The 27,707-nt window shown below is 50.0% G+C and overlaps 1 protein-coding gene across 2 annotated transcripts in view; it reads left to right on the plus strand.

The window, feature by feature from the left end:
• The window catches only part of ELFN1 (extracellular leucine rich repeat and fibronectin type III domain containing 1), a 101,289-nt gene extending 78,283 nt beyond the window's left edge, over nucleotides 1-23,006 (plus strand). For both annotated transcript variants that reach the window (XM_058816146.1, XM_058816145.1), the window contains one exon: nucleotides 20,060-23,006. In XM_058816146.1, coding sequence (XP_058672129.1) covers nucleotides 20,499-22,889 — 2,391 coding nt within the window. In that variant the 5' untranslated portion in view covers nucleotides 20,060-20,498 and the 3' untranslated portion in view covers nucleotides 22,890-23,006. The remainder of the gene's footprint in view (nucleotides 1-20,059) is intronic.
• Nucleotides 23,007-27,707: the final 4,701 nt, after the last annotated feature.

Below are 27,707 nucleotides of genomic sequence, written 5' to 3' on the forward strand. Positions count from 1 at the left end.
GTGGTACTGTGTGGGCCCGCTCACCACTGTGGGCAGGGAACGCTTGGCTGGTCACACCGTGCACTGGCCAAACACCTGTGGGCACTTTGTGTTACACAGGTGGTGCCAGGAACATTTGATTTCTCCACTGGCAAAGGCCATCCAGCCCTGCTCTCCCCTTTTCCTGGCTGGAGCTGGGGAGAGGCAGGACCAGCCCTGGAGCTGCAGTGACCACTCCTAGCATTGAGTGGATACTGCAGGAATTGGAAATTAGCCCTTTAAGTAGGCTGAGAGCCCATTGGTAGAACAAAGGTTGTGTTTTTGGGGTTTGAGAGCCGTGGTGAATGGAGGTGGCTCTCCCTTTTGTGTTGTGTGCGTGCCCTAAATGCAATTATTTGGCTCCTACCATGTCTGATATTATTATTTTCTTGCTATCTTTGGTACTTTTATGGCCCCATCACCATAGTAACTGAGCATCTCAGAACCCTGTGAGGAGGGAATAATATTATTCCCCTTGTAGAGTTGAAGGAAGAGAACAACAGCAAGGCTCAGAGCTGGAGGCACAGGAGGACTTGAGTCCATCCATGGCCAGGCACTTTGGTTCATATTCCTGATACTTCCAGTTTTACAGTCACACTAAGTTTCCTACTCAGCCCCAGGCCACATTTCCATCCCATTTCTCTTCCTCCTTCCCTGAGTCAGTCCAGTACCAGACTCCCAGCTGGAGCTGCTCCCTCCTGCTGCACCTTCCCTGTGCACCACCAGATGATGGGCGCTGCCTAATGTTGGTTTGCTCTGCTGAGGACCTTCCCTTTGCACAGACTATTTCCATCTTTAAATATTGAATGAAAACCAGAGCAAGGTCAGAGCCAGACGTGTCAGATATTCTTCATCCCTGACCCATTCCAGACTCATTTCCACTCTGGGGGTTTGGCTGTCTGACAGAGAGTCAGAAAGAGGGATTTGAAACCAAGTCCTCAGCAGCACAAAGTAAAGACTCAACAGGTAAGGGCAGGCCAATGTGGTGCCCAAAAGATTGACCTGGGTTTCCACCTACCTGCTTCTGGCTGTTTTCCTCTTCCCTGGGCACCTCCTCCCGCTGTGATGAGCCTGCTCCCTCCCTGGCCTCCTCTGCCACCAGTTCATGGCTTGTGGTGCTGCCATCACACTCCCCAACACATCATCTCCTTACTGCCTTCCCTGCCTCAGGTTGTTCTGGAATAAAACAATCTTCAATTATTTATCTCCTTTTCCCCCCTCCTTTTGTGCAATATATCATTTTTTTAATTAAAAAGATGCCTTGTGGAAGTGAAAGGGGCTATTAAATGTTTTGGTCCATAATTAACATCAAACCCTTGACTTAAAATCTTTATGGATTGAGTGATCTTCCTTAGCTGTTGCACGGATAACACTGCACAACTTTTGGTGGCCCAGGGGCTTCAAATCACCCATATTTCTGTCTGACAGAAGAGACACAGCAAATTTGAAGCATATTTCCACCCACACTCTAAAGGTGGCAATAACATTGGCATTGAAGAACTGGTCTTTGATCCTGCTGGATTTTATGGATGACCAGCTCTTGTTAGAGCTGATGAATGCAGCTGCCACCTTGCCAATTTATGGTATTATTCTTCCTGGGCACCTCCACTGGCACATTCGTTATGGCCATTGGACACTAAGTGACAAGTTCCATATTCTTGGCTTTCTGCATGAGGCTGGAGTGAGCAGATATTGGTGCTCTCATTAGGTCTCTGCTGTGTACTCAGCTATTAGCCTGCTCTTGCTAAGCAGCTCTGGACTGTCTTTCAGGCTTTGCTTGTACATGAAATGAGCTGTCAATTGAAAACCCCTTGGCTGTGTTTCATAGCCTGACTGTCACTCAGGCACCTCATAACTGTGAGGACATCAGAAGCAGGCATTCTCCAAGGTATGAGAAGATGGTCGACTTTCAGCACTTTTATATTTCTCTCTTGAGCCTAAAATTAATTTTTCCTTAAAGGAATCTTGGTTCACGGCCCCAGCAACATCAACAAGTGAGGTGTGCTGCCATTATGGACAGAAGTCAGATTTCTGTGATCTGACTGTGCCACAGGCACAGCCAAGGATCCACAGCCTGGCAAAAGAAAGGCGGAAGCAGGCTTGGCTGCATGAGCTTTGTTAAAATGACTCCCAGCCCCAGTTTGCTGCTGTTGTAATGTGGGAAAGAACTGGCACCATGTTCCCCATGGCAGGGCTTGTCTATACCTGGGGGGAACTAGAGAGATATTTTAATAATCTAAGTATTAGTTGCATCCCTAGTACCCTCTTTGAGGCTGATGCTGGGCAGCGAGGCTGAAAATTAATTGCAGGGTTTTAATTTTTTCATGATTTCTTCTTTTTTCTTCTTTTTGTTTTTTGATTCTCATCTCAACTGTATTAAACTTTAAATCCATAGAATATGGGATATGCAGCAGGGATTCTGCCAGCTCTCTTCTGCTCTCCTCCACTTCAGTCCCAGCCCTGTGGGTCAGCAGCAACATTTGCTGCCCATAGCCAAGAGCCTGTGGAGAAAACAAAGCTGGGAAGAGTCCATTTTCTGCTGCTTTGTTTCCAATCCTGCCCAGGAATGGAATAAACTCAAACAGGCACTCTTTCAATCAAGTTAGCTTCTGCTGAGTCAGCTCCATTTAAAACTTGGCCTTTCCAAAAACCCTGCAACTCTCAGAAACCCCGGCCAAGATTCTATGGGTAAATATAAAATGAATTAGGAGGCAGGTTTTTAAAATAAAGGATTGCTCTTGGAACCCAGGGGTAATAATAATTCCTCAGGAGAACACAGAATCTCTTAATCAGTAGCCCTGAGGTGCATGCTCAGCAGCACACTGGAGGTGGGAGTGGATGGAGCTGCTCTTGGACACCCTGGTGGATCTCCCATCCTGGCTGCTGCTCAGTGGGGCACAGCTGCGTTGGAAGGGGCTCTGGTTTTGTTCTCTTTTTGTCTCTCTGGTAGCAACAATCTGGCTGACAAACCTCTCCAGGCAAGTCTGTGCACTCAGAACTGGTGATTCAACCCTACCCCGGCTGTCTGGAGGAGAGAGATTGGTTTCATTGCTGTTTTCAGCAAGGACATTATCAAGCAGGTTTCATTTGGATGGTGTCATTTCAGCCTGGCTGCGTGGCGTGGCTGGGATGCTCCGCTTCGTTTGTGTTACAATCGAGTGACTGAAAGAGATGAGAGGGAAAAGGAAAATCAATTTTGAAGTATTTCTTTACTGCAAGAAAAATAACCCAAAACGTTGACTTGTGCCCCCAGCCTGCTACCAAATCAAGTTTTGCTATCTTGAATCTTCTCACAAGCCAAAATGTCTGGGATTTGTCCAGCCAGCTGAAGTGATTGCTGCAGGACAATCTCACTTTGAGCTCCAGACTCATGCTGGAGGCACCACAGGGGCATGGAGAAGGTGCAGCCCTGCCCCAGGACAGCCTCCTCTCCCCATGGATGTCTGCCAGCCTGTCCCCAAACAGCATTTGTGTTTTCCCAGGTAGCCACTGCCTTGCTCCAGGAGCCTTTTTTTGTCCCCAAGTCTAACCTGATTTCTCTTGCTGTAATTTAAGCTGATTATTTCTTGTCCTGTCCACCATGGACATAAAGAACAGATTATTCTCTTCCCCTTAGCAGCAGCCTTTTAAGCACTTGAAAACTGTTATCACATCTCTTCTTCCATCATCTCTTTTAGGCAAAATAACCCAGTTCTTTCAATCTTTCTTTGTAGGTCATGTCTCGTAGACCTCTGATCATCCTGCTAGCTCTGTGCTGCCTACAGCAGCGCCACCTCCCTTCTGATATGAGCTGCCAATACCAGAATCCACTCCAGTGTAGACCTCACGAGGCCTGAGCAGACCAGAGAGATGATTTTGTGAGGCTCCTGGGCCACACTGCAGCTGGTGCATCCCAGGGCTCTGTCTGCCTCTTGATGTGACAGGGACACCTCATGTTCAGCTTGTGACCCATGATAATTCACAGACCTTTTTCTGGGGAGCTATTGCTTGTGGGCTTGGTGTTTCCCATGAGGTTTTGAGGTGAATAGCAAAAGGCAGGAATGAAGCATCTCTAATGAATGTTGTGTTCTCTTGTGTTTGTCAGTGTCTTGCTGGTGCTGATTTTGGTGTGTTCATGCATTCAAAGCACACTTTTGGTCAGACTGTGTGGTACCTGGGTTAGATGTAACTCTGTCCATGCTGAAGAAGTTTTATTGATGATCCTTTCAGTTGCTGACTCCCATTACCTCATAATTTCTAATGTTTTATCTCTTTTGTGCATGTCCTTTTACTGTCTAAAATGTGCTGGTGTTTAGCAGTCGTTAATCAGCATTTTATGCAAAAGAGATGAGATTTTCAATTTTCTGCAGCCAACAGAGCATTGAAAAGCCTGTCTCCATCCCTCAGGAGCTGTTTTTAGAGTGAGCTGAGCCTTTTTCCATGACTTTTTTTTCCTTAGAAACTGGAGGTTTCTGTCCAGAAGGACTCCATAGTGGGAAGCTGAAGGTTGGTCCCTGGGGCTCAAACATAAAGGGGCTCAGTGCAGGGACTCCAAATGATCCTAGGAGAAATGCTCCCCCCACCCAGCCACAGAGTCAGCCCCCACTGAATATTTAAATTGCTTATGCCACGTGGAAAAGCCCATTTCTCAGAGATGGGGCAGCACTGATGCTGCTGCTCAGGGAGGCAAGGGGTGAAGGAGCCCCCTGTGCTCAGGTGAGCCTGGACCAGAGCCCGAGTGCCTGTCCTGGTCCCCAGGGCTATCACAGCATCAGCTCTGCCCAGTGCTGGCAATCCCAGCCATGCCAAAGGTCCCGGGGGGAGGGAAATGCAGGTGACTGACAAATGCAGGAAATGCTGGGACAGACATTCCAGGCAGGGGAGCTGTGCCAAGGTACTTGGGGTATGATAGTAATTAATGTGGACATTGCTGGTAATGGCAGAGCTGGTGCTGCAAGTGAGTGCACAGAGGCAGGAAATGAACCCCATCAATTTTTAAGGTGTCAGCTGTTTGATGGAGCAGCTGCAGAGATGGGGATGGCTGGAGCTGGTTTGTTAGGCAGGTCCTGCCCACAGGTCCTGGCAGCTGGATGCAAACACACAGGTCCTGCCCACAGGTCCTGGCAGCTGGATGCAAACACACCCCTGCCCTGCCATGGGATGGGGCTGCCTTGCTGCCTGCAGGGAGATGGCCCTGGGAAGCTGGAAATGGTCCCAGTTCAGGCCCAGTTCAGTGAGAGTGTGAGCAAGGCTGTGGATATTCAGGCATTCAACCAGAGGTGCGTTTGAGGGTGATGATTTAGGTGAGGGGCTCTCTGGTGCTGTCTGCAGCTATTCAGCCCATGCTTCCAATGGGTCCCAATTCAGCAAAGCATGTCTGGCTGCAGGTGAGGGCATTCCACTCCAAACCCTTCTCTTGCAGTGGAATAAACCCTTTCTGTCCAGGACCTGAGTGGTATTTGTAACATTTGGGAAACCACCCTGTTCCCACTGAAAACCAGGAGTCTCTTGTCCCCAGCTCCCACAGAATCAGTACAGATTGTCACAGAGTAGGTGTTTTTATGGACTGGCTGCTCTCTGCCTTCGCAGTTCTAATTAAGTTGTATATTTTGGAAGTGAAAATGTCCTTTTTGATGATATTGGTCAGGAAAGCTCTCCAGCATCTCCAATAAAGGGCAGGGAAGAGGCAAGTGATCTAAGGCAGGCTGTAATGAGCTACCAGAGGCAAGCCCAAGGTCAGTGGGGGCAAAGGGCCCCTGTCACACTGGCTGGTGGTGCTCAGCTGGTTCCCTGCTCCTGCACACTCCCATCCCCATCGCTGTGGCTGAGGATTTGGGTCTGCACTCCCTAAACACACTCTGGTGTGGAGAGAAGCCCCTGCCACGTGGGCAACATGCTTTAAATCCACGCAGTGAGAGGAGGGATGCTCACCTCACTTTAGGGAGGGGACAGACACATGCCAACACCCTTCTCCCCACAGGGGTGAGAGTATCCAGCTGCTCTGGAAGAGCTGGAAGTGCTGCAGGAATCATCTGCAGGGAGAGACACCAAGTTGGCAGCAGGCAGAGATCTGGGGCACTGATGAGAGGAAATCTAGGGCATCAAAGAGCAGAGATTGGGATAATCAAGGAGAAGAGATCTAGGGCATGGAGGAGCAGAGATGTAGGTAATCAAGGAGCTGAGATCTGGGGCATCAAAGAGCAGAGATGTGGATAATCAAGGAGCAGTGATCTAGGGCAGGGAGGAGAAGGGGTCTAGGTAATCAAGGAGTGACAATCTAAGGCACCAAGAGGAATTGCTGTGGGGCATCAAGGAGTGGGATCTGTAGCACTAAGGAGGGACATGCAAGAAGGTGGAGGCAGGGCTAATGTCCAGCTCTGACTAGTGTCACAGACATCTTTTATGAAAAATCCTGTCCTTAGGATTTTTTCTCCTGAGAAGCTGAGAAGCCTCAGCAACAAAATGTAAACAATGGTTATCTGCTGCTGTGGAATGCAACAGGTGCATCTGTGATTGGCCCATATTGGATGGTTGTAATTAATGGCAAATCAAAGTGAGCTAGCTCGGACAGAGAGTCCAAGCCACAAACCTTTGTAATCATTCTTTCCTTTTCTATTCTTAGCTAACCTTCTGATGAAATCCTTTCTTGTATTCTTTTAGTATAGTTTTAATATAATACATATCATAAAATAATAAATCAAGCCTTCTGAAACATGGAGTCAGATCCTCATCTCTTCCCTCATCCTCAGCCCCCTGTGAACACGGTCACAGACCAGCATTTCATAGTCCAGGCTAGAGGGGAACAAACTTCCCCAGGAAAGTCTGCAGCTCCCAGGGCTGTCCAGGACAGCTGAGCCTCCACTGGCAGCTCCAGGCTCCTCCAAGGGGGAACCCTGGGGTTGCTTCAGCCAGCAGGAGGGAGCCTGCCTCCCCATCAGCAAACATGATGTGTCTGAAAAATAGAGCCACGCTAACAGTTATTGATCTATAACTTTTAACCAATTTCTTTTTTACAATATTGGATTGCGTGCTAATATTAGCTTTTTATGGTCGGCGCTAGGCAAACTCCACTCCATCAGCGAAAAACAGCTCCTGTGGGCCAATCTGCACCTCCCATTGAGCTGAATGATAGAGGACTGGAACAATATTTTTTGACAGATCAGTTCCTGTTCAGGGTGGCGGTGGCCATTATGCAAATCGAGCTATAAGAAGTTTAAAAGTCTGGAACCATTATATTTCTTTATTTCATTAACATCAATGCAAGCAGGCAAGTTAATACAACAGGGTGATCCCATTCCGGGGCTTGCACAGCATAGTGCCCCCATCATTTAACAGGACTGGTGATTTCCTCTAGAGGTGCTCCCAGCAGCTGTACTGGGGCACTTTTTGCATCGTGCAGCTGGGAGAGGGGTGGGTGACAAATGTCTGAGGGCAGATTAGAGCACAGGAATCCTCTGCCTGAGCTGGCAGATGGCTGGGAGGGCCCTGCCCCTGGCAGACATCCAGGAGGATGGGGCACAAGGAGGGGATCCATTACAAGGGCCTGATTTCCCACTGGGCTGTGGGGATCTGCTCCCCACCTCAGAACACCTGCCCAAAATTTCTTCTGTGGTTTGCCCACCCCTGATTCTCTGCATGGGCCATGAGAAGCTGCTTCGGCAGAGCTGCCCTGGAGTCACAGAGTGCACAGAGGCATAAACACTCAGGATCCAGGTTTACAGGGCAAGGCAGCATGGTGTTAAGCCCATTTCCTCCAGCCCTGGTGCTGGACACACATTTTCCCAGCACAACAGCAATACAAGGAGCTAAGCACTGATACAACACAGTGCTTATATGATATGATGCTATATAATATGATGCTCTATGATATGATGCTTATATAATATGATGCTATAAAGAGTAAAGATTTGTGCCCCAGCCCATGCCCTGACCATGGTGGTGGCCACCTTCCTCCTCCTCCTCCTCCTCCATCATATCAGCACCACCACAGACAGAGACCTTCCCAGCCCTCCCCATCCTCCCTCATGCCCCTCTCCTGCACCCCAGCAGGGCACAGGGGCACTCACTAAAGCAGCTTTGCAAAGAACACCCATCCCTCTTTATGCCCCCTTCAGCTGAGGGTACCAGCCCCTCTTTGCAATCAGAAAATTAATACACAGTGCAAGGAAATGATGGGGTTCTGGGGCTCAGCCCTTGCATTAGTGCTTTAAGGAAGGGAGTGGGGGATTCCTGGTCACCCACAAAAGGCAGCAACCCTGTGAGAAGCTGATTCTTTCCCACACCCAACACATCCATGTGCACACTCACACTCACCTATTTGCATAAATGTGGAAAATAAAGATCACAGCCTGCCACACCAATGGATCCCAGCACTACCATAGCTCCATTATAAATGGCAATGTCTTGGAGAATTACTGCTAAAGACTCTACCTTTTAGTGTTGAAACTTTTAATTGATTTTAAAATACACAATCAATCACAGTTAATCAAGGAATCATGAAGAAGTTATCGTACACAAATACACAGAGACAGCATATAAACTACAATTAATGACCACTTAAACAATGGGGGGAATGAAAATAGGATTATTTATTAGTGTTTATGGACAGTAACGGATGAACTAATGAAGCAGCAGCACGGTGGTGTGTTAGAAGCCAAAGCTGGTGATACTTAACACCAAGTGGCCATAAGTGACTCTTCAGTGGATGGGTCAATGGCACAGTTTGGAGAAATCTTCTCCAAGGGAGGAGATGCCTTTCCCCTCTCATCTAAACATTACATGGCCTTGCAGCTGCTGGTGGAGGTCAGGATGTAAAAAGTAATTCCTGGGTTCTCATCACAAATCCTAGGGCCAGTCAAACCTGTCAGGCACAGCTTTGCTCTGGCAGGGGGTCCTGTAGCCCCCAAAAAAACACTTCTGGGCTGCCTTCAGCCAAATCCCTGCCAGGGAGCTGCCTAGTGCAGCTAGTGCTCTGGCATTAGTGCTAGGGGGAGAGGTTAAAAACCCATCTGAATGCCCTGTCCCATCCCTGGAGAGCCCATTCTTTGTGTCTCAGGGTGGCAAGTAGCCTGATGGGCCACAGAAGGGTGAGCACAGCAAGGGCTGGGGGTTATTAAAGCCTGAGCCAAGGACAGTGAGCTTGGGCAGGGCAAAGGAGGTGAATTCCATGGAGGCATCTTGAGGCCTCTGAGCTCTGTCCTTGTCCACAGCTCCAGGTGGTCTGTCCAGGATTTAGCACAAAAGGCTATTTTGTCTAAGCTGGCTTTATTCCCACCCACGTAGGCAGAGCCTTGCAAGCCCAGAGCCAGGTGCTGCTGAGGCACACACTGACACAATCCCACCTGCGCTGCCTGCAGACCCATTTGCCTTTGCTGTGCTGGACCAGGACCTTCCTGTGCCTCCAAGCAGAGCCTGCTGTCCCCAGGGACACTCGGAGGCACACAGGGGTGTGCCGTTCACACAGGGAGCAGCCTTTGCCTTCCAGATTGACAGTTTGCAGCTTTCTATCCGCAGCTATTTGGTTCTCTAAATTAATGAGCAGCACCCAGATCCCCTGGCACATGGAGGCAGTGATGAAACAACTCCTGGTGAGGAGAAGGGGAGAGTCCAGAGGAAAGTTTGTGCTGTTGCACCATTCAGTGCCACCTAATTCCAAAAGACACCACCAGCACAATCCGTGCGCTGGTGTCCCTGTAGAAAGGTGGGGACTGTCCCTCCTTCCCTCCTGGGGCAGGGGTGTGGGGATATTCTTGTTTCTGTAGTGAGATGGAAGCCTTATGCTTTGAGGAGGCTGCTTTTAGCACTGGACTTAAACTGCTATTAGTCATCTCAGATCTCTGAGAGGGAGCTGACAGCAGGTCAGCCCCCATAACCACACCTCCCCTGGGGCTCTGGTGGGGGCTGAGGAGGCTGCAGCCCCTCTCTGCCGGCCCTGCCTGCCCGCAGCCTCCTCCCCACAGCGCCTGTGCTCGCTCGCATGGATCAATGTCTTCCTCTCCTCCACTCTCTCTTTTATTGCCTTGCAAGTTGGCCCCAGGATGTTTTATCGCACCACAGCACATAATACAAATGAAAAACAAAGGGGAAAAAGTTTGAATCATTTTTTAATATATTCATCCCTGTGCTGGGGAACAATGATCCGTCTGATTAAATCCGCATGCCAGAGTTTATTAAAGCAGGTTGGCCTCTCGCTTTCTCTCTCCTTTAGGCAGGGACAGGCTCATTAAAATGAGCATACTCTGCTCCCTCCCCAGTGCAGCCCTGCCTCACACAGTCCCTGTGCTGCTGCTATCTCACAGGCTTCACCAGGAGCTCATGGATGGGGCTCTGCAGCTCACTTTTCCCTGGCAGCAGCTCAGCAGCCAGGCTGTGGCTTTTGGCAAAGGGCAGGAGGAGCCTTCAGCCTCACAGCTGATGGGAGCACACATCCACGGAAAAGCACCTTAAAATGGGAGGGAGCCTGCCTCAGTGGCCCTGCCCCAGTACCTGGTAGGTCATTTAGCTCTGTTTCCCAAATGGGTTTCACGGGCACTGCTTCCCCATTAGGATAATTAATGGCTATAAAGCACTTTGGATCCTGCACTAAGAATAAACCCTTCAGCAATGACAAGGTGACAAGTGGGCATCTGAGACACTCTGCCTGGGACCAGGTCCCTGTGTGGGCTCCTCAGTGTCCCCTCAGCTGCTGTGCCTGCAGCTCCAAATCCCCTTGGGCTAATCAGGAGGGTCCCCAGCCCACCCAGTCACCCTCACCAGGGGGCATTTCCAGCGTGCTGGTATTTGCTGCAGCTCCTCTTCTTCCTCAGGAGCCCTTCAGAGGCAACCTAAGTCTGTTCCACCCCAGCAATAACAGTGGCTTAGGCCCTGTAATCCCTCCTTTACTTGACTTTGGGTTATTTTGAGCAGGAGATTAAAGGCGATTATCTGCATCACCTGAGATGCTGCACTTTCTATCTCTACCCCCTTTCCTCCATCCCCAGGAGCTCACCCAGGCCCAGGCAAACAAACCCCTCCCTCCTTGCCATGTCCTCTGCCAGGCTCTGGTCTCAGGACAGCTGTCTGTCCGCAGGGTGCTGCCATGTGGTGGTCCATCAGCAGCCTTGCTTCCTAGATCCAGCTTCTCACTTGGCCACCCTTGTGTCCTGCCCTCTGAGCCAAGTGCAGAGATGCTCCACAGGAGGGGAAGACAAAGGAGGGCACCCCAGCACACTGTGCCACTAATTGGGATTAGTTCTGTAGGCTCCTTGAGGAGGAGCTGGTAGCAGAGAGGATAAACAAAGTCCTCCTTTGGGCACTGCAGTCTTGGCAGGGTGTGCTGGGTTCAGCATCAGATATTTACTACCACAGCTGGAGGATGGAGAATGGTTGTTTGTTTGGGGAATCCCACGCTATGAAAAAAAACAAAAAAATCCAAATAACACAGGAAAAGCACTGAAAAATGTCTGTTTCATGCCCAAGGAGGAATCCCCATCACCTGGCAGCATCCAGCTCCTTTCCATGTTCTGGGGACCACATGCTGCTCTCCAGCTCACTTCACTTGGATTTAGCCAAGCACTTGGTGCTGGTTTGAATCCCTCCCGAACCCTTGCTGAAATCAGCAGCTTTATTAAACGAAGGTCTAAACAAGCAGAGCTACAAGCAGTGACCAGAAATGTTAATTTACCTTCCTTTATGGCTGAGGGATGCTCAAACATCCCAGTGGGGAGGAGCAGGAAGCAATTGTTCCCCTGGGAAGCAAACTCCCACACATGGCATCACAGCACACGGCAGTGTGTGTGACCTGTGCACACGTTCATGGCAAGCTCACACCTTCACGGGCTGTTTTTCCTCATTTCAGACTACACCAGCCCAGAATCCATCTGCCACTCTGGAAATTAATAGCAATCATTAAACAAAAAGAGCTGGCAAAAAGAAGCCTGAGGTGAAAAGCAGCTATTTCTGCCAGAAAAAAAAATTAAAACTATTTAGACATACAGAAAGTCATTTATTACTGTGAAGTCCTCCCTCCACCTGGGGTTTAAATCTCATTACAGTTTGTCCAAAACAGATGTTACCCTTTAGCAGTAGATTATTAACAATAAACACCAATCCTCCAAAGAGGGTAGGTGTTTTGGGTTCCCTTGCTTTTTCAGCTTGGGTAACCTCCACAGGAGATGTTTGGGGAAAGGACGGGCAATCCAAACTCTGGCACAGCTCCCTGCTTCTGTTCCCTTGGACTCCAAAGCTTCTTTCCACTCTCCATATCTTCTGGACAAGCAGGGAAGCACTGAGGGGCAGCCAGGATGCCGAGCAGGGGCTTTGTGTGCTAACACACAGCAGCTCCTACTGCTGCTTTTCCACCATCAGTTGGGCATGTGCCTCAACAAAAACCAGTTTCTTTTGTAGTCTAGCATGTGCACAACCCATTTTTTACAATCTTCTCTGCATCTGGCCACACACTTTTAGCTAGAAGGCTGTTTGGTTGAGCTTTAGGCATGCTGGAAAAAGGAAACCCAGTGGTCCCTCATGCCTGTAGATGAGTATCCTCTGTGGGCAAAGATGTGTTTTGCTTGTTCCCACCAGTGCATGGGCATGTTCCAGAGGGAAATCAGGTTTCTCCTGAGAGAAACACTGCCTGGCACCATGTTTAACCAGCCAAGCCCACAGTGGGGTATCTGTGTTCTGTTTAGATTTAGCATAATAAAAATACCTGCTCAGGAGTCTAGGAGCCTTTTAATCATGCTGTAAACATAATCAAATGAGACATTAATATCAGCTCCAAACACTTGTGGTCATCTGGCTGTCCAGCCCTCTCCCTGACCATCTCAGGTAGCAGGAGGCACATTCCCAGTGTGTGCTAAATAAATGTTCTCACAGTGCCTCCCAGCAGTGAGAATCAACTATTTTGGGACTGTTGGTGGTGAATCCAGTACCAGCATCTCAGGGCTGCCTCAAAAAACCCTTTTTTCTCTCTGTACAATTTTTCCTGCACCCCAAGGGAAGCATCAAGAGCTCTCCTGGGCCATGTATGTCTGTGAGTACTTATTGCTGAATAGAATATTTCCCTTAGCACAGCACATCTCAGGCCTTGAGGCTTCACAGTTTATACCCAATCCCTTCATGGAACCCTGAGGAGAGCCCCAAGAAATCAGTGTCCTCACCTCCCTGCAGGTGCAGGGTATCCTTGGGATGGATCTGTTGCACATCCTTTCACATCCTGTCAAAGGCACGATGGAATAACTGCAGGGGCTGTGCTGGTGGAAGAAAAAGCTGTAATTCATGGCTGAAATTAAATCCTTAAAGAGCAGCTGAGGTGAATGAATGCACACAGCCATATTGTGGACTCTGCCCTCTGCCAGAGGGTGCAGTCACTGCTGTCTCACATCCCTGTGCCTCCTCGTGTGCTGATCTGCACCAGCCCCTCATCCTCTCACTTCCATCCAGGCCACAACATCCCACCACCAGGCTGGGACCACTGACCCACCTCCCAAATGTCCAAATAAATGGATATTTGTTTGTAGCCTGGCTGCCTGATCCAAGAGGAGTGTCCTATTAAAAAAAAAATAAAAATAAAAAGGTGGGTGCATATTTCCACTGCTGAAACATCAGACCCACAGCCTGGTAAACTGCTTTTCTGTAGAAACACAGCAGCTGTTTGGGTTAGGAGGGCAGGGTTGGAAATGGTGATGAGGACCTAGGGAAGGGTCTCCTCCAAGAGGGGACACAGGTGAGCTGCTCCAGCAGAGCCACCTGCAGGAGCAGGGCTGTGATGGGGAAGCTCTGCGTGCAAGGTGGTCATGCTTGGTTTCCTCTGCAATGCTGTTATCCTGAATAAACATTAGATTGGTTTTGGAGGGCTGCCCAGATGATCATTAACCTTCTCCTGGCCCATAACAAGAAGCCAGCCTGCAGCACTGAGCTAAAATTAGGCTTGTAGGGCACTGGGGCTTGCCAGATATAGCAAAATCTGGGCAGAACCCCCTTCAGAGAGTGCATAGCCAGAGGGCCCAGACTTAAGCTAGGCTTCCCAGCTCCAGGGGACCATTGAAATCACAGGATAACCTGGATTGGAAGAGACATCTGAAAGTCTCCAACCAGAAAAGCAGGACCAGCTTCCAAGGTGAGTGAGTCAGTGAGAGGTTAGCAGAGGTGTTTGCTCACAGCACAGGCATAACAATTCCTGTGTGCAGGACACGTGCTGATGGAATGGAAGGGTGAATTCTGTTCTGCCCACCCAGAGATCACAGGTCAAGAAGCCCTTCATGCGCTCTGTGTTTCCTTGTCCATCTCTCAGCACTCAGCATTACAGCCTGCCTGGAAACTGAGATGTTGCACAGAGTCCCCGTCACAGGGGAAGGGCAGGACAGAGGGGGAATTGTTCTGCAAATATAACCATAAAAATATCAGAATGAAAAAGGCACTTCCACCTCTAAAAATAATTCCTGACAACTCACCATTTCACACATCCATCACCAGATTTCCCCCTGTGTAAAAGTGGGTTTCCCATCTGGGAGGCAGAGGGTTATGCAGGCTTCCTGCAAAAATAAATTAATGAATGGAAGCAGTAAAGCCCTTTTCCAAACAGCAGCAAGGATCTGAGTGAGGATGACAATGCAGGGGAGACAAGGCTCAGCTCAGATTGTCTCTGCTGAGGAGCACCAGCAGCTCCATTTCCAGTGTGGGGCTGGCTCCCTCCATGGCATGGGGCTGGAAAAACATCCTGTGATCTTCAGCACTGTTTACAGGGAAAAGGGGACTCTTGCTTCCACACCAGACCTCTGCTTTTCCCCAGCATACCATCAGCATAACCATCCCAAAATGAAGCTGTGATTCAGACTGATTATTTCTAAGGAAAAACCCCATCAAGAAAGTACTAGAGAGGCTTTCTCCCATGGAAACACATCTTCCTTATTGCTAGAGTGGTGCCTGATCAGAGCTCTTACTCCTCTACATTCCCTAAAATGTTTTTCCTCTTCACCTTCCCCTAACTCTGTCTCTCTCAACACATTTCTCAGCTCCTTGAGGGCTCAGCTGCTCTGTCAGGGGCTGGAGCTGATGTTCCACTGCAGCTCGTGCTGATGTTTTGGAAGGCTGGTTTAATGCACAGGTACCCCAGCTGGGCTTAAGAGGTTGCTCACCAAGAAGATCATTTATGCATTTACTTAAACTCAGCAGAGGCTTCTGCTCAGCAGCCCACAGCAGCATGAGATAGGGTTGTCATCTCAACAGACCCTGGAAACCAAGCAGCATGAGATGGATGTAAATGATTTCAGACTGCAGCTGAATAACAGCAGAATAGTCTTATTTTCTGAAATCCCAACAGTTTGTCTTGAAAATGTTGTCATTTTAAACCAGAATTTATCTTGCCATAGAAAAAAAAGGTTCTTAAAAATGTTTGTGCAAAGAAAGTCTGTTCTGGCCATTGCCAGGCTGCAGCTCTGGCCTCATCCTGGCTTTTGTAGGGAGGCACAGTGCCTTTGAACTAAGGCTCCCCTCAGACACAAAATTCGCTGCTAAATTAAATGGGATTGACTATCAGCTTCCAGTAAAAATCATAACTTTTTCAATCAAGGTTAAAATAGGAATAAGCCAAGGAGAGATTGGCCCCAACACCATACAGAGTGTTGACATACTGGTAATATTAATGTCCCTGTATAGAGACCAAGCATTAATTTCTCTTTGTTTCTCCCAGTGTCTCCCAGAAAAGTTACCTCTTTGCCATGCCTCCCACCTGGATACTTGTCATACATTCTGTGACCTCCCAGAGTCGCAGTAAAACTATCCTGGATGCAATGCTGGGCACTTCTCACTCAGCCTCCCCTTCACCTCTGTGCTTCATTCCTTCTTAATCTCTCCTCAAACCTCAGTAGAAAATATATCTCTTCTCTCTTGCCTGTTTTTCTTAAATAATAAATAATAGCAGGAGAGAGAGTAGAATTGACTGGAGAACTCTATTATCTGACACTGTGAGGCATTTGGGAATAAGGTTGGGATGCACACAATGCTGCCTAAACCCTGTTAGTGAAGGGACCAGGATGTCTGGATATAAAATTAACTTGAATTTTACAGGCCTGAGCATTTTTGTGATCCAGGGAGGTTTTGATTCTGACCAACATCACCCAGCAGGAGTCATGGAGCAAAGACCAGGAGTATGAATAAGGGAAAATCTGCCTGGAAGCCTCCTTTCCCCACCTGACATATACAGGATGGACATTAACTATTTACAAGTGATTTCATCACTATTAAAGGTTTCATCTGCCATCTTGGAGCTCTTCAGATTATCTTACACATAATGAAGAGACAAGGTTCACTTTAAAATCTGGTTTCTGTTAGCCAAATTTCCCTCCCCTTCTGTTTGGGTGACCAAACACTCATGTTTGTAGTGTACCACTTCCATTTTCCTCTGGCTCTCTTTGTAGTGGGGATAAATTTTTGATAAAACAGCCCAAGTGGCTGTGAAAGGGGATCTAAGAGGAGCTGGAGATGGAACAGCTAGTGAAGAGGAAGTTGTGGAGATGCAGAAATGCCAAGGAGAGGAGCCCTGCTGTGTGTATACACACGCACACGCATGCGTAATCTTGTGTTCCCTCAGTAAATGTAATCCACAGTTTGAAATAACTCATTCAGTAGAATAACAAAATTAGGAACTGAGTGCCAGCTCTCTTCCCAGCCCCCACAGCTGCTTTGTTTGCTTCCTTGCAGCTGCTGCTCTGGTTTGATTTTCCAAGATGCCATTAGTTGGGAAATGGAAGCAAAAACTTCCCATTCAGCTTGCGCAGGTTTTTGAAGCTCCAGCTTTTCCTTTTTCTTTCCACCTCCCTTGCTGTGGGTTTTCAGCCAGGATAAGGATGCTGCTGCTCATGAGGGCAGGCTGCAGCCTCGAAATTCCAGCAATCCCTCTTTGGTGCTGGGTTGCTGACAGGGAGCAGGGCTGGAGAAGCAGAGATGGGTAGGAGGGGAGATATCACAGTGAATATTGAGGATTAGCAGGGAGAAGCAGAGATACTGGATATCAGAGGCAATGTGCAGGAGGAGCAAGGAGTGAGGGAGTGGTCATTGCCCCTTTGCTGGCCTCTGTTAGGCACAAAAACCCCAGCATCACCTCAGCTGGTCAAACCATTCTGCTTCCTGAGAGTGGAAGGAAAGGGAATTACAGCAGAGTCTGCAGGGCCCAGGAAACTGCAGGAATGGCACAGGAATTTCCTGGGTGGCTGCCACGGCCTTGTCATGGATGTGGCTGTTGTCATTGTCACCATGGTGCCACACTTCAAGCCTTTCTGACTGAGATTAAACCCATCATTCCAAAACATTTCTATTGTTATTCCACACTCTCTTCATTCCTACCTTTTGCTTCGTTCTCCAGCATCAAAAGAAACCCACAAATTGCCACTTTCCTGGGTTTTTTTCATGTGAGAGTTTTGCTGGTTTATTCCCAGGTTTTCTCAGCTCTGAGGGGGTTCAGAGGACTGGAAAAAGCCATGTGCAATTGTGTTAGCAGGAGAATGAACTCAGGACAACTGGACAAAGATGAATCAGGCAGGCAGGAGGGTTCAACCACTGGATCCTTGCAGGATGCTTGGTGCTGGTGTTGCTTGGGCACACACCCACCAAGGCTGGGATGGAGGCTCTCGGGAGCCAGCAAGATGAACAATTATGCCTTTTGTGCAAAGCAACAAGACCCACTTCTCCACTCACCAGTCATGTCCCGAGAATCTAATAAAAAGGGAGATTAGCCCCTCTTTCCTCTCTCACATCTCCTTAATGCTGTCATTTTATTCACACTTTGTAAAGCAAATAAACCAGCAAATTGCTTGCTTTAATGAGCTGAAATTAAACTCGGGCTGCTGATAAAATGCCATTTCTCCTTTCTGTTGTTGGGAAGGACCTGGCTGATAGGCAATGTATGGGAAATAAGAGAAAACATACAGTGGGAGCCTTACTGAACGTGTTTGAGTCATTTAGTGCTGCTCTTTTTCATGTCCAACACCTCCAATTAGATGGGGGAAGCACAAGGATGCTGTTGGGGAAGGCTTTAGGGGATCAACCTGGCAGGATCTGTGGGGAGTTTGTCTCTGCTCCTTCCTCGTGAATGGTCCCACTGCACAAATTTTCTCTGTGAGGAAAAGGCTGGTTTGGCTCTGCAGAGCCTTCCCAAACACAGGTTTGCCCAGACAGAGTGGTTGGGTCACTGTGGGAGATAGAGGGGACAGAATAAATGTTTGCTGAAGAGAATATGCCAAGCACATCCCTTCCTGCTGCCTGTGCTGGGTTTGGCAGGACTTCCCTTGCCACAAGTCCTTGGAGGAGAACAGGGAGATGCTGGAACAGGGAAATGCCACACCAGAGGGACAATATAAGCCATTGCTTATGGCTCTGCAGGCCAGCAATACCCTCATCCCACACCCTTAGGGGCAATGCACATCCCCACAGGGTGCAGGAGGAGCTGGACACCCCTGTGGCAGAGGAGAGCTGGCAAACCTAGAGAGAAAGTCTCCACAACGCAATGTGTGTGCTGGGATTTTCACCCCAACAAGAGGAGCTCAGGGCACTTTGCTTCAGTCTCCCACCACCCCATGAAGTGCTATGATTATCTCACAGCACCAGAGAGGAGGCTGGAGTGCAGAGAGGTTAATTGAGTTGTCTAACACCAGAGGGATGCAGCAGCAGACGTGTTTCAGTCTGGCACTGCAGCCTGTGTCTCTGTGGGGGTGGCAAGGGGGGGCACTCACCTGCAATCTGCCAGGGAGCACAGTCCCACCTCCCTTGCTGGCTCTGAGGACTCAGCTGTGTTAAAATGGACTTGCAGGTATTGCCAGAGCATCTCAGGGCAGTGACAGCACATGGAGGAAAAGGTGGCTGGAAAGAAATTCTCTTGTGCAGAGAGCTGATGTGAGAGAAGGTCTTGTCATTCATCTAATGGAAACACAACTGTGACCAGGGAACAGACTCACTGGTCACAATCCAACCAAATAAACTGTTTCACTGCTTATTATTACTGGCCTGTTTACCAAGTATAAACTGTATGGTGGACAGGGGTCTCTACAGTGAAATATGCTCTCCTTTCCTGCTGGTATTGTGCTGGAAAAGAACCTGGTTTCTTAGGGACAAGGGTCAGAGTATACATCTGCCTCTAAACAATCAGCCCCACACAATTTTCAGGTGTGTAGCACCAAGAACAGTCCAGCCTGGGCACTGTAAAATGGTCTGGAAAACTGTTTCTGGATTTATACTATTTTTCAGATTTAATGAAAGAAAATTTGGATGTAAGATGTGGCCCTATCTCCTTCACAACTTCCCAAGAAACCTGCAGTTCTTACCAGCCATGTTTCCAACAGTTTCCATGTTTCCAATGGAAACTGTTCCAAGTTCTTCTTATGGCACTGAATGTTTGCTGGTTTTCCACACCTCTGCATCATTTCACCTGGGAGGGAGAGCCTTGGAGAAAGGCAACAAACCCCCAACAAGCAGGGACAAGGACGCTGGGTGGTTCACAGTCACAGCAGTGGGTTTTACAAAGGTTCCCAGGAACAGGACAAGTGTTTGATGCTGGGCTGTATCCCAGATGCCACATGGCAGTGCAGGCAGAGAGACACAGTGTCCTCAACCAGCGCCCCTTGTGTGGGCACTGCTGCTGCACACACCAGCACATGAGACAGTCAGGATTCCCCTCAGCAAAACGCTGCAGCATCAAATCTACATCAGAGCCAGTTGTCTAGACTTCATCTGCTCTCAGCAGAGAGGAACAGACACTTCTGGGGCATCACTCCTCTCCTCCTCAGGTAGACACCTAAATAGGTCAGACAAACGGTGTGCTGGATGTGTGTTGGTCTCTCAACTGCCAAAAATGTGATGCTGGACAAGGGCTCAGAGGGTGACCTCAATGGTCAGTGACTACCTCTCCTTGTGCTGCCAAACAGTGCCAGTGGCAACCAAATAAATCAAAGGTGGTTTATTTGAAAGGTGGTTGCCAGGATGAGAAGGTGAGTGCCTAACTAAGAGGGGAGCTGGATGGATCTCCAACACCTCTGACTGCTGACTGTCTTTCCTTTGTGCTGAGCTTGTGCTTGTGTTTTGTTTTGAGCAGGTGAGCCGGGGGACCCAGCGGGGACAGCCAAACACACGGAGGCACAGGGAGATGGGGACCAGTGCCACGATGTGCAGCAGAAAGAAAACGAGGAGAAGTACTATAAAAAATGAGAGGAAGGCTTGTCTCTAAGCCTGAACAACTCCTCTGCACAGGCGCTTAACTTCATGACTCCCTCCTCGAGATGCCAGAGGCTTGGTGATGTGGGACCAGCCTCAGCCACCCAGGCCTTGGTAGCAGCCCCTGGCTGCTGGCTGCCGAGCACCGTGGGCACCGAGCTCCGCTTTCTCCACGGACGCTTCCCTCCCGTCTCTGAGCCATGAGGAGAAGGGAGAGGCAAGCAAAGCTGCCCAAGGAGCACTAGCCCTCACCTTCCCAGCCCCTGTCCTGTTCCCCGCTTCCAGCAGACCAGGAGCCCCTCTCCGTGCTGCCCTTCCAGATGGCAGGTCGCCGGTGGGCCGCGACGTCAGCCCTCTGCATGTGCGTGGCGGCCGTGTCCCTCCTGCACGCCGGCGGGGTGCGGGCGGACTGCTGGCTCATCGAGGGGGACAAGGGCTTCGTCTGGTTGGCCATCTGCAGCCAAAACCAGCCCCCCTACGAGTCCATCCCCCAGCAGATCAACAGCACCATCGTGGACTTGCGGCTGAACGACAACAAGATCAAGAGCGTGCAGTACGCCTCGCTCAGCCGCTTCGGCAACCTGACATACCTCAACCTGACGAAGAACGAGATCTCCTACATCGAGGACGGTGCCTTTTCAGGACAGTTCAACCTCCAGGTGCTGCAGCTGGGTTACAACCGACTGAGGAACCTCACCGAGGGCATCCTCCGGGGCCTGGGGAAGCTGGAGTACCTCTATCTCCAGGCCAACCTCATCGAGACCGTCACCCCCAATGCCTTCTGGGAGTGCCCCAACATAGTGAACATTGACCTGTCCATGAACAGGATCCAGAGACTGGACAGCAACACTTTTCGGGGCCTAAACAAACTCTCTGTCTGTGAACTCTACAGTAACCCCTTCTACTGCTCCTGCGAGCTCCTGGGCTTCCTGCAATGGCTGGAGGCTTTCACCAACATGACACGCACCTACGACCGGATGCAGTGTGACTCCCCGCCCGACTACATGGGCTACTACTTGTTAGGCCAAGGCCGGACTGGCTACCGCAATGCTCTGAGCATGCTCTCTTCCCTTTGCACTGGTGGCTCCTACACTGTGATCCCTCGTTTTATCCCCCCCAGGTACCAGGTGACCACGGTGCCCTCCGAAAGCCCCTGCTCCGAGGAGGAGTGCTCCTCCGGCGACGGCACGACGCCGCAGTTCTCCCTGTTCACGCCCATCGGTGAGACCGAGGTGCGCCCCAACATCCAGGTGAAGCACCTCAACCACAACTCGGCCGTCCTCACCGTGCAGATCCCCTACCCCTTCAGCAAGATGTACATCCTCTCCCAGTTCGAAAACGGCTTCTCCTCCATGATCACCAAGCTCAGGAAGAAGGAGGAGAACATCACCGTGAGCAACCTAGTAGCACAAAGAGATTACACCTACTGTGTAGTCTCTGTTCACCAGTACTCCAAGTACAACCACACCTGCGTCACCATCACCCCCACCAGACCCAACCGCAAGGAGCCGGTGCCCGCCCCTTCCACTGCCACCCATTACATCATGACAATCCTGGGCTGTCTCTTTGGCATGGTGATTGTCCTGGGCGTGGTGTATTACTGCCTCCGCAAGAGGCGCCAGCAGGAGGAGAAGCACAAAAAGGCTGCCGGCAGCATGAAGAAAACCATCATCGAGCTGAAGTATGGGCCAGAAATGGAGACCACCAGCATCACCCAGCTGTCCCAGGGGCAGATACTGGGTGGGGAGACAGTGACCCGCATCCCCTACCTACCTTCTGCTGGCGAGGTTGAGCAGTACAAGCTGATTGAGAGCAGTGAGACCCCCAAGGCCACCAAGGGCAACTACATGGAGGTGAGGACGGGTGAGCAGCCTGAGAGGAGAGACTGTGAGCTGTCCCTGCCGCCAGACACGCAGGGCTCTGTGGCTGAGATCTCCACCATCGCCAAGGAGGTGGACAAGGTGAACCAGATCATCAACAACTGCATCGATGCCTTGAAATCCGAGTCCACCTCCTTCCAAGGCGTGAAGTCGGGGGCGGTCTCCACGGTGGAGCCTCAGCTGGTGCTCTTGTCAGAGCAGATCCCCAGCAAGCACGGATTCCTCTCCCCCGTCTACAAGGAAAGCTACAACCACCCTCTCCAGCGACACCACAGCATGGAGGCGGCCCCCAAACGCTCCAGCACCTCTTCCAGCGGCTCCATACGGAGCCCCAGGTCCTACCGCTCCGAGGGATCGGGCCACAAATCCGAAGCCAAATACATCGAGAAGACTTCCCCCACCACCGACACCATCCTCACTGTGACGCCGGCCGCGGCCATCCTGCGGGCAGAGGCGGAGAAGATCCGCCAGTACAGCGAGCACCGGCACTCGTACCCCAGCTCGCACCCGGGGGAGCAGCACGACAGCATGGGCGGGCGCAAGCCCTCCATCCTGGAGCCCCTGACCCGCCCTCGCCCCAGAGACCTGGCCTACTCCCAGCTCTCGCCTCAGTACCACAACCTGAGCTACACCTCCAGCCCAGAGTACACCTGCAAACCCTCGCACAGCATCTGGGAGCGCTTCAAACTCAACCGCAAGCGGCACAAAGACGAGGAGGAGTACATGGCAGCCGGCCACGCCCTACGCAAAAAGGTCCAGTTTGCCAAAGACGAGGATCTCCACGACATCTTAGACTACTGGAAGGGCGTCTCTGCCCAGCAAAAGTCCTGAGTCCTCACACAACTCGTGACTTAACACACTAACTGGACCAAAAAGAAATCCGCAGCAGCTATTTTTATTCAGACTGTCTTTGAAACAAAATAAAAATTAAAAAAAAAAAAAAAAAAAGAGAGAGAGTCAATAAAAAAAAGTAAAAGAGAGAACAAATAATGAAAAAAATCTATAAATATTCTATATAATATATACAGTGAGATATTAAAATGTCCTCACGTTGGTGAGACATGCACCAAATTTAAACACAAACTTTGCAAACAAACAAACTGTGCAGTTGGGAAAAAAAACAAAAAAAAGTTTTGTTTCATTTTGATTTTTTAAAAAAATGTAAGAAAAAAGAAAAAATTGAATATAAAATGAAAATGAAAGAGCGAGCAGAGAGCTGAGGTCTGGCGTTTTCCAATATTGCATTGCATGAGTCCCTATTCCGTGATTTTGTGGATTCTTTGTGAACAGTTTGTGTTCTTCCTTCCTTCCTTCCTTCCCTTCCAAAATCAACAGCGACAAAAACAGCAACAAAAACCAAAAAAGAGACCAGAAGGAGCTCCATCTTTTGGGCTGTTTTTGCAAACGGAGTCTTCCAGTTTAGACTTTCACCCGGCTGAAGGCCCGTTCACATTTTCACTCACTAAGAGGTTTTACCACACATTGCATTGTAAACCGAAGTCGTTAATTGTACAGAGAAAATTTCTATATTTGCAATGTTTGCTGTATAATGAGAGAGAGAGAGGAGAAAAAAAACAATACTACGTCTACTAAAAAAAAAAATATATATATATATCTATATTCACCTGTTTGTACCAGGTTTTAATCATGGATTTTAGAGAAAGAGATGGAGTTTTATTTGAAGGACTTTTTTGTTTGTTGGTTGGTTGGTTGATGGGATATCTTTTGGAGGGGGGAGTGTTTGGATTTCTAAGTGTTTTGTTTGGATTTCTTCCACCAATTGCCTGTGTCCAAGTGCTCATCACTTCCAAGTGCATTGAAGAAAAAAGGCTCATACCCAGGAAAATAGAATCCCTCACCTTATTCCAGGTGGGAGGAACTGGGGAGGGGATGAGAGGTGAAGGGCTCTTGACCGAGCAGGTGCCACCATGCAGTGGGATTTCTCCTGAAAATCAGAAGTTATTGGTTTCTGCTCCTAAACAGATGTGTCTGGGCAGTGGTGGCCCTTGGGAGCAGCCTCTGAGGGGTGGATTATCCCCCCATTTTCAGGGTGGGGAGCTAGTGATGGGTTAGAGCACAAAGCCTCTTGCTGCTCTGTGGAGAAGGAGAGAATGGAGGGGGGATTTTGCTTTTGAGGTAAAGACACTCAGCATTTACAGCCTGTCCCACACTGAGACACCCTGGGTAGGCCCTGACCAGCCCCTGGCACTCTGAGACTGGAGGGGAGCAGATGGCTCTGTGTCCATGGGTCCACCCAGGCATCCACGTGCCCCTCAACCATTGGTGCCCAACACTGTTCCAAGACTCCACAGCTTTTTGCCCCGTCTCTAAAATACTCACCTGAGGTGAGAAGGGAGGTGGGTGAGGCCATGAAGCCACTTCCAGGCCACACTGGTGGCCAAAGGACACTGGTTTGTCCTGATCAGCTCTAGTTGAATCACACCCACCCATGACCAACAAAAAGTGAGGGTCTGAGAGCTGCCAGGTGGGTGTGTGGGAGCCCATCACAGTGAGGTGAGGTGCTAAGCTCCCCAAATGCACCCTCTGAGGCCCTGCTGCTTGCCAGAGTTTTGTTCCCTTGCATCCTGCTCACAAGTCGCTTTGGATGGACATCCTGAGTCCTGATGGATGAGCACTAGGGCCCAGGAGCAAACCATATCCCATCCTGTTATTTCAATGTTTCAAAGCGATTTTGACAGGTATTCTTGCAAAAGGTTATGTTTGTTCAGAAAGGAGCTGAGCCAGGAAGACACAGAGCAGGCTGGGAAGTGCACGAGTTCATTCCCCGTGGTTATTTGTGTAGACAACAAACCATTAGCAGGATTTCATAATAAAAGGCAGGTAATTTCTGCAGGAATGCATTCGCTCTTCCTCCAGCTCCTCCAGGTGCCCCAGATCCTGCCCACAGCACAAAGCTTCCCAGGGTTGTGTCCTGCTCACCAGGCAGTGAACAGGACCTGGAGGGGGATTTGGGGGTCACCCCTCTGTGGTTGAGTGCCTCATGGCAGATCCCTCCCCAGATCTCAGCTCCAGCACCTGGACCAAACAAACCTTTCAGCTGGAACAGCCTTTCTTTGCAAACCCTGAGTGCCTCCTCATAGGACTACAGAATGTTTTGGGTTGGAAGGGACCTTAAAAAAAAAAATAAAAGACCTTGGAAAAGATCTTAAAATGATCTAGGATTATAAAATAAAAAGTCATCATCATTTAGTTCCAGCTTCCCAGCCATGGGTGGGGATGCCACCCACTAAATCACGTTGCTCAAGGTCCCAGCCAGGAGAAATAAGAGTTGTTCAGCAAGGATGGATGATGGAAACAGTAGTGGGGCCTCCTGACACTGTTTCATGGTCCCACAGGATTCCTTATCAAGAGGCTGGGGTGCTCCAAAGTGATGGCAGCTCATGAGTTCATTTGGGCTCAGATGCTCCAGTGTTGACAGTCACTGATAGACACCCAAAGAACCCTCTCAGCTGATCTCTGCATTGAGACCATTCCCACACCAGTTTGGAAAAGGCACCAGGACCATCTCCATGGGACTGGGAGCAAATGGCCCAGCCAGTGCAGGGTGAGGCATCACTGTGGAGGCAGCAGCCAGCTCAGCTCTTTAGCTGGGGCCAATAATTTTGCTTGTCTGCCTCTGTTTCCTCCTCTGGAAATGCTTCCTTGTGGCACTGAGGGCACAGGCTGGCTGGGGAGGCTCAATTAATTAATTGGCTGTCTGTGAAGCCCATTTAGCTCCTAGAATAAAAGCTGCTATCGAAATGCAAAGCTGTTAGTGGTGTAAAACAGCAGGGGCAGATGAAATCAAAGCCTGATTCTGTTTTCACACCAGGATTTCACTGGTGATAAACCAACAGAGACCGACAGGAATGTGATACAGCAGGGCTGGCCTTTCTAAATTAAACACTTCCCACATGCAAACGGTCTGCAACTGGAAAGAAGGAGAATTAGAAAAAGTCCAGGCCTCTCTATCTCTAAGGCATCTCTAAGGCATCACCAGTACCCCATTGCTGGTGGGGCCTCCCCACAGTTCTCAGGTGGCTCCTGGGCTGCTGAGCACCTTGCAGCCCCTTGCTCTCCCTCCAAAGCAAGGTGCAGTCCTGCCAGCCATGCTCCACATCCCTTGGCAGGAGATGCCATAAAATGAGCTGTGAAAAAAGCCAGACAAGCAAAGGGAAGAGGTCCCCAGGGCCACCACCCCATGGATGAGCCCAGGGCTGGCTCTGCACAGGGCCTGGAGAGCTCTGTCCACAGAAGCTTCCATCCCTCCAAGACAGCTTCTTTACAGACCCACCTGGGGACAGAGCAGGGATTTCATCACCTGTGACCTGCTGGCTGTTTCTGTTCTTTGTTCTGTCTCCTGTTCAACCACCAAAGCTCTCAAGCTGCTTCTGCAAAGAGAGGTGATCCCTTGTGCAGCCAGGCTGCTCCTGCTGCCCCAAACTCATCCAAAGGAAGAGGGCTCCCCACCAAGCTGAAAGGAGAGGGCACAGGAAAGGCATGTTCAGTGAAGAGGAGGGGAGGCTAGGGGAACAAAAATTCACAGTTCCCTGCAGTACAGCCATAGCCCTGGGCTATGTGGACATGCATTCTGTCCACAGAATTGCTGCTGTCTCAACAACCTGAATTCAAGGGCAAAACCAAGACAGCACTAAAGATCCTTCCTCTGATCCCTCCCTCAGCACCCCAGCAAGGACAGCTCTGGTTGGAGTAAATCCAAGCCCACATTACCTATGGCTCAGTCCTCACTCTGGCCCAAAGGACCCTGCCATGTGTTACAAAGCCTGTGTGGCATCTAGAGCCTGGATATTATTTAAAAACCTGTAAATTAGCACAGAAACATCCCATTATATAGACATGCACCATTTAAGGCCAGGATTCCTGAGGGCACCTGCCAGCCCTGGTGTGCACATGGGGTGTCCATCTGCTCCACAGCCTGGCCTGTGGGACAGGCCATGTTCACAGACACAACGTGGAGCAGCACAGGGGGGCAGTGGGGGCAGGCAGTGCTGCCCAGCTCCCTCCCTGATGCAGCAAAGCTTGAGAGGGGAGCTGGGGGCTGCCCCCAGAGCTGGTGGGTGTTGGGGGTGTGAACTGCCCCCTCCCTGCCCAGCATTTGAGCCTTCTGATGGATTCAGCTAAGTAAGCCAGGCACAGATCCCATGGGAGGGGTCTGTGCAAAGGGGCCCTAAGAAGGGAAGGTGCTCCATGCACACCCTGACCAGACAACAGCCAGAATTCATTGACTCTGCTCAAATCAAGCCTCCAGTGACCTGCAGTGCTTCCTGGGGCTGCCAGGGAGCCATCCCTCTCCCAGCCCCACCGGTGCTTATGGATCTGCCCATGCATCAACACCTGGGTGATGCCCAGGCTGCATCAGCTGCACAGCCAGAGGCAGAGCAGAGCTCAGCCACCTCCAGCATGTCCCTCACTCCCAGCAAGCTCTGCCCATCTTTGAGGTCAGTCCTTCCCTCAATCAGGGCTGGGTTTGGTGAACCGAGAGCCCCAAACTCCTCCTGGTGGCTCTGCAGAGATCGGGAGCTGCACTCAGCCCCGGGCAGACACCACTGCAGCCGAGTGTGCAGCAATAAATCACTTTGCTGGCAGGAGAGGGGTCAGCAGGGGTGGAGGACACTGTGCTGCAGGTGG

This window comes from Ammospiza caudacuta, chromosome 17 (assembly GCF_027887145.1).
Source record: "Ammospiza caudacuta isolate bAmmCau1 chromosome 17, bAmmCau1.pri, whole genome shotgun sequence".
In the NCBI taxonomy this organism is placed as follows: Eukaryota; Metazoa; Chordata; class Aves; order Passeriformes; family Passerellidae; genus Ammospiza; species Ammospiza caudacuta.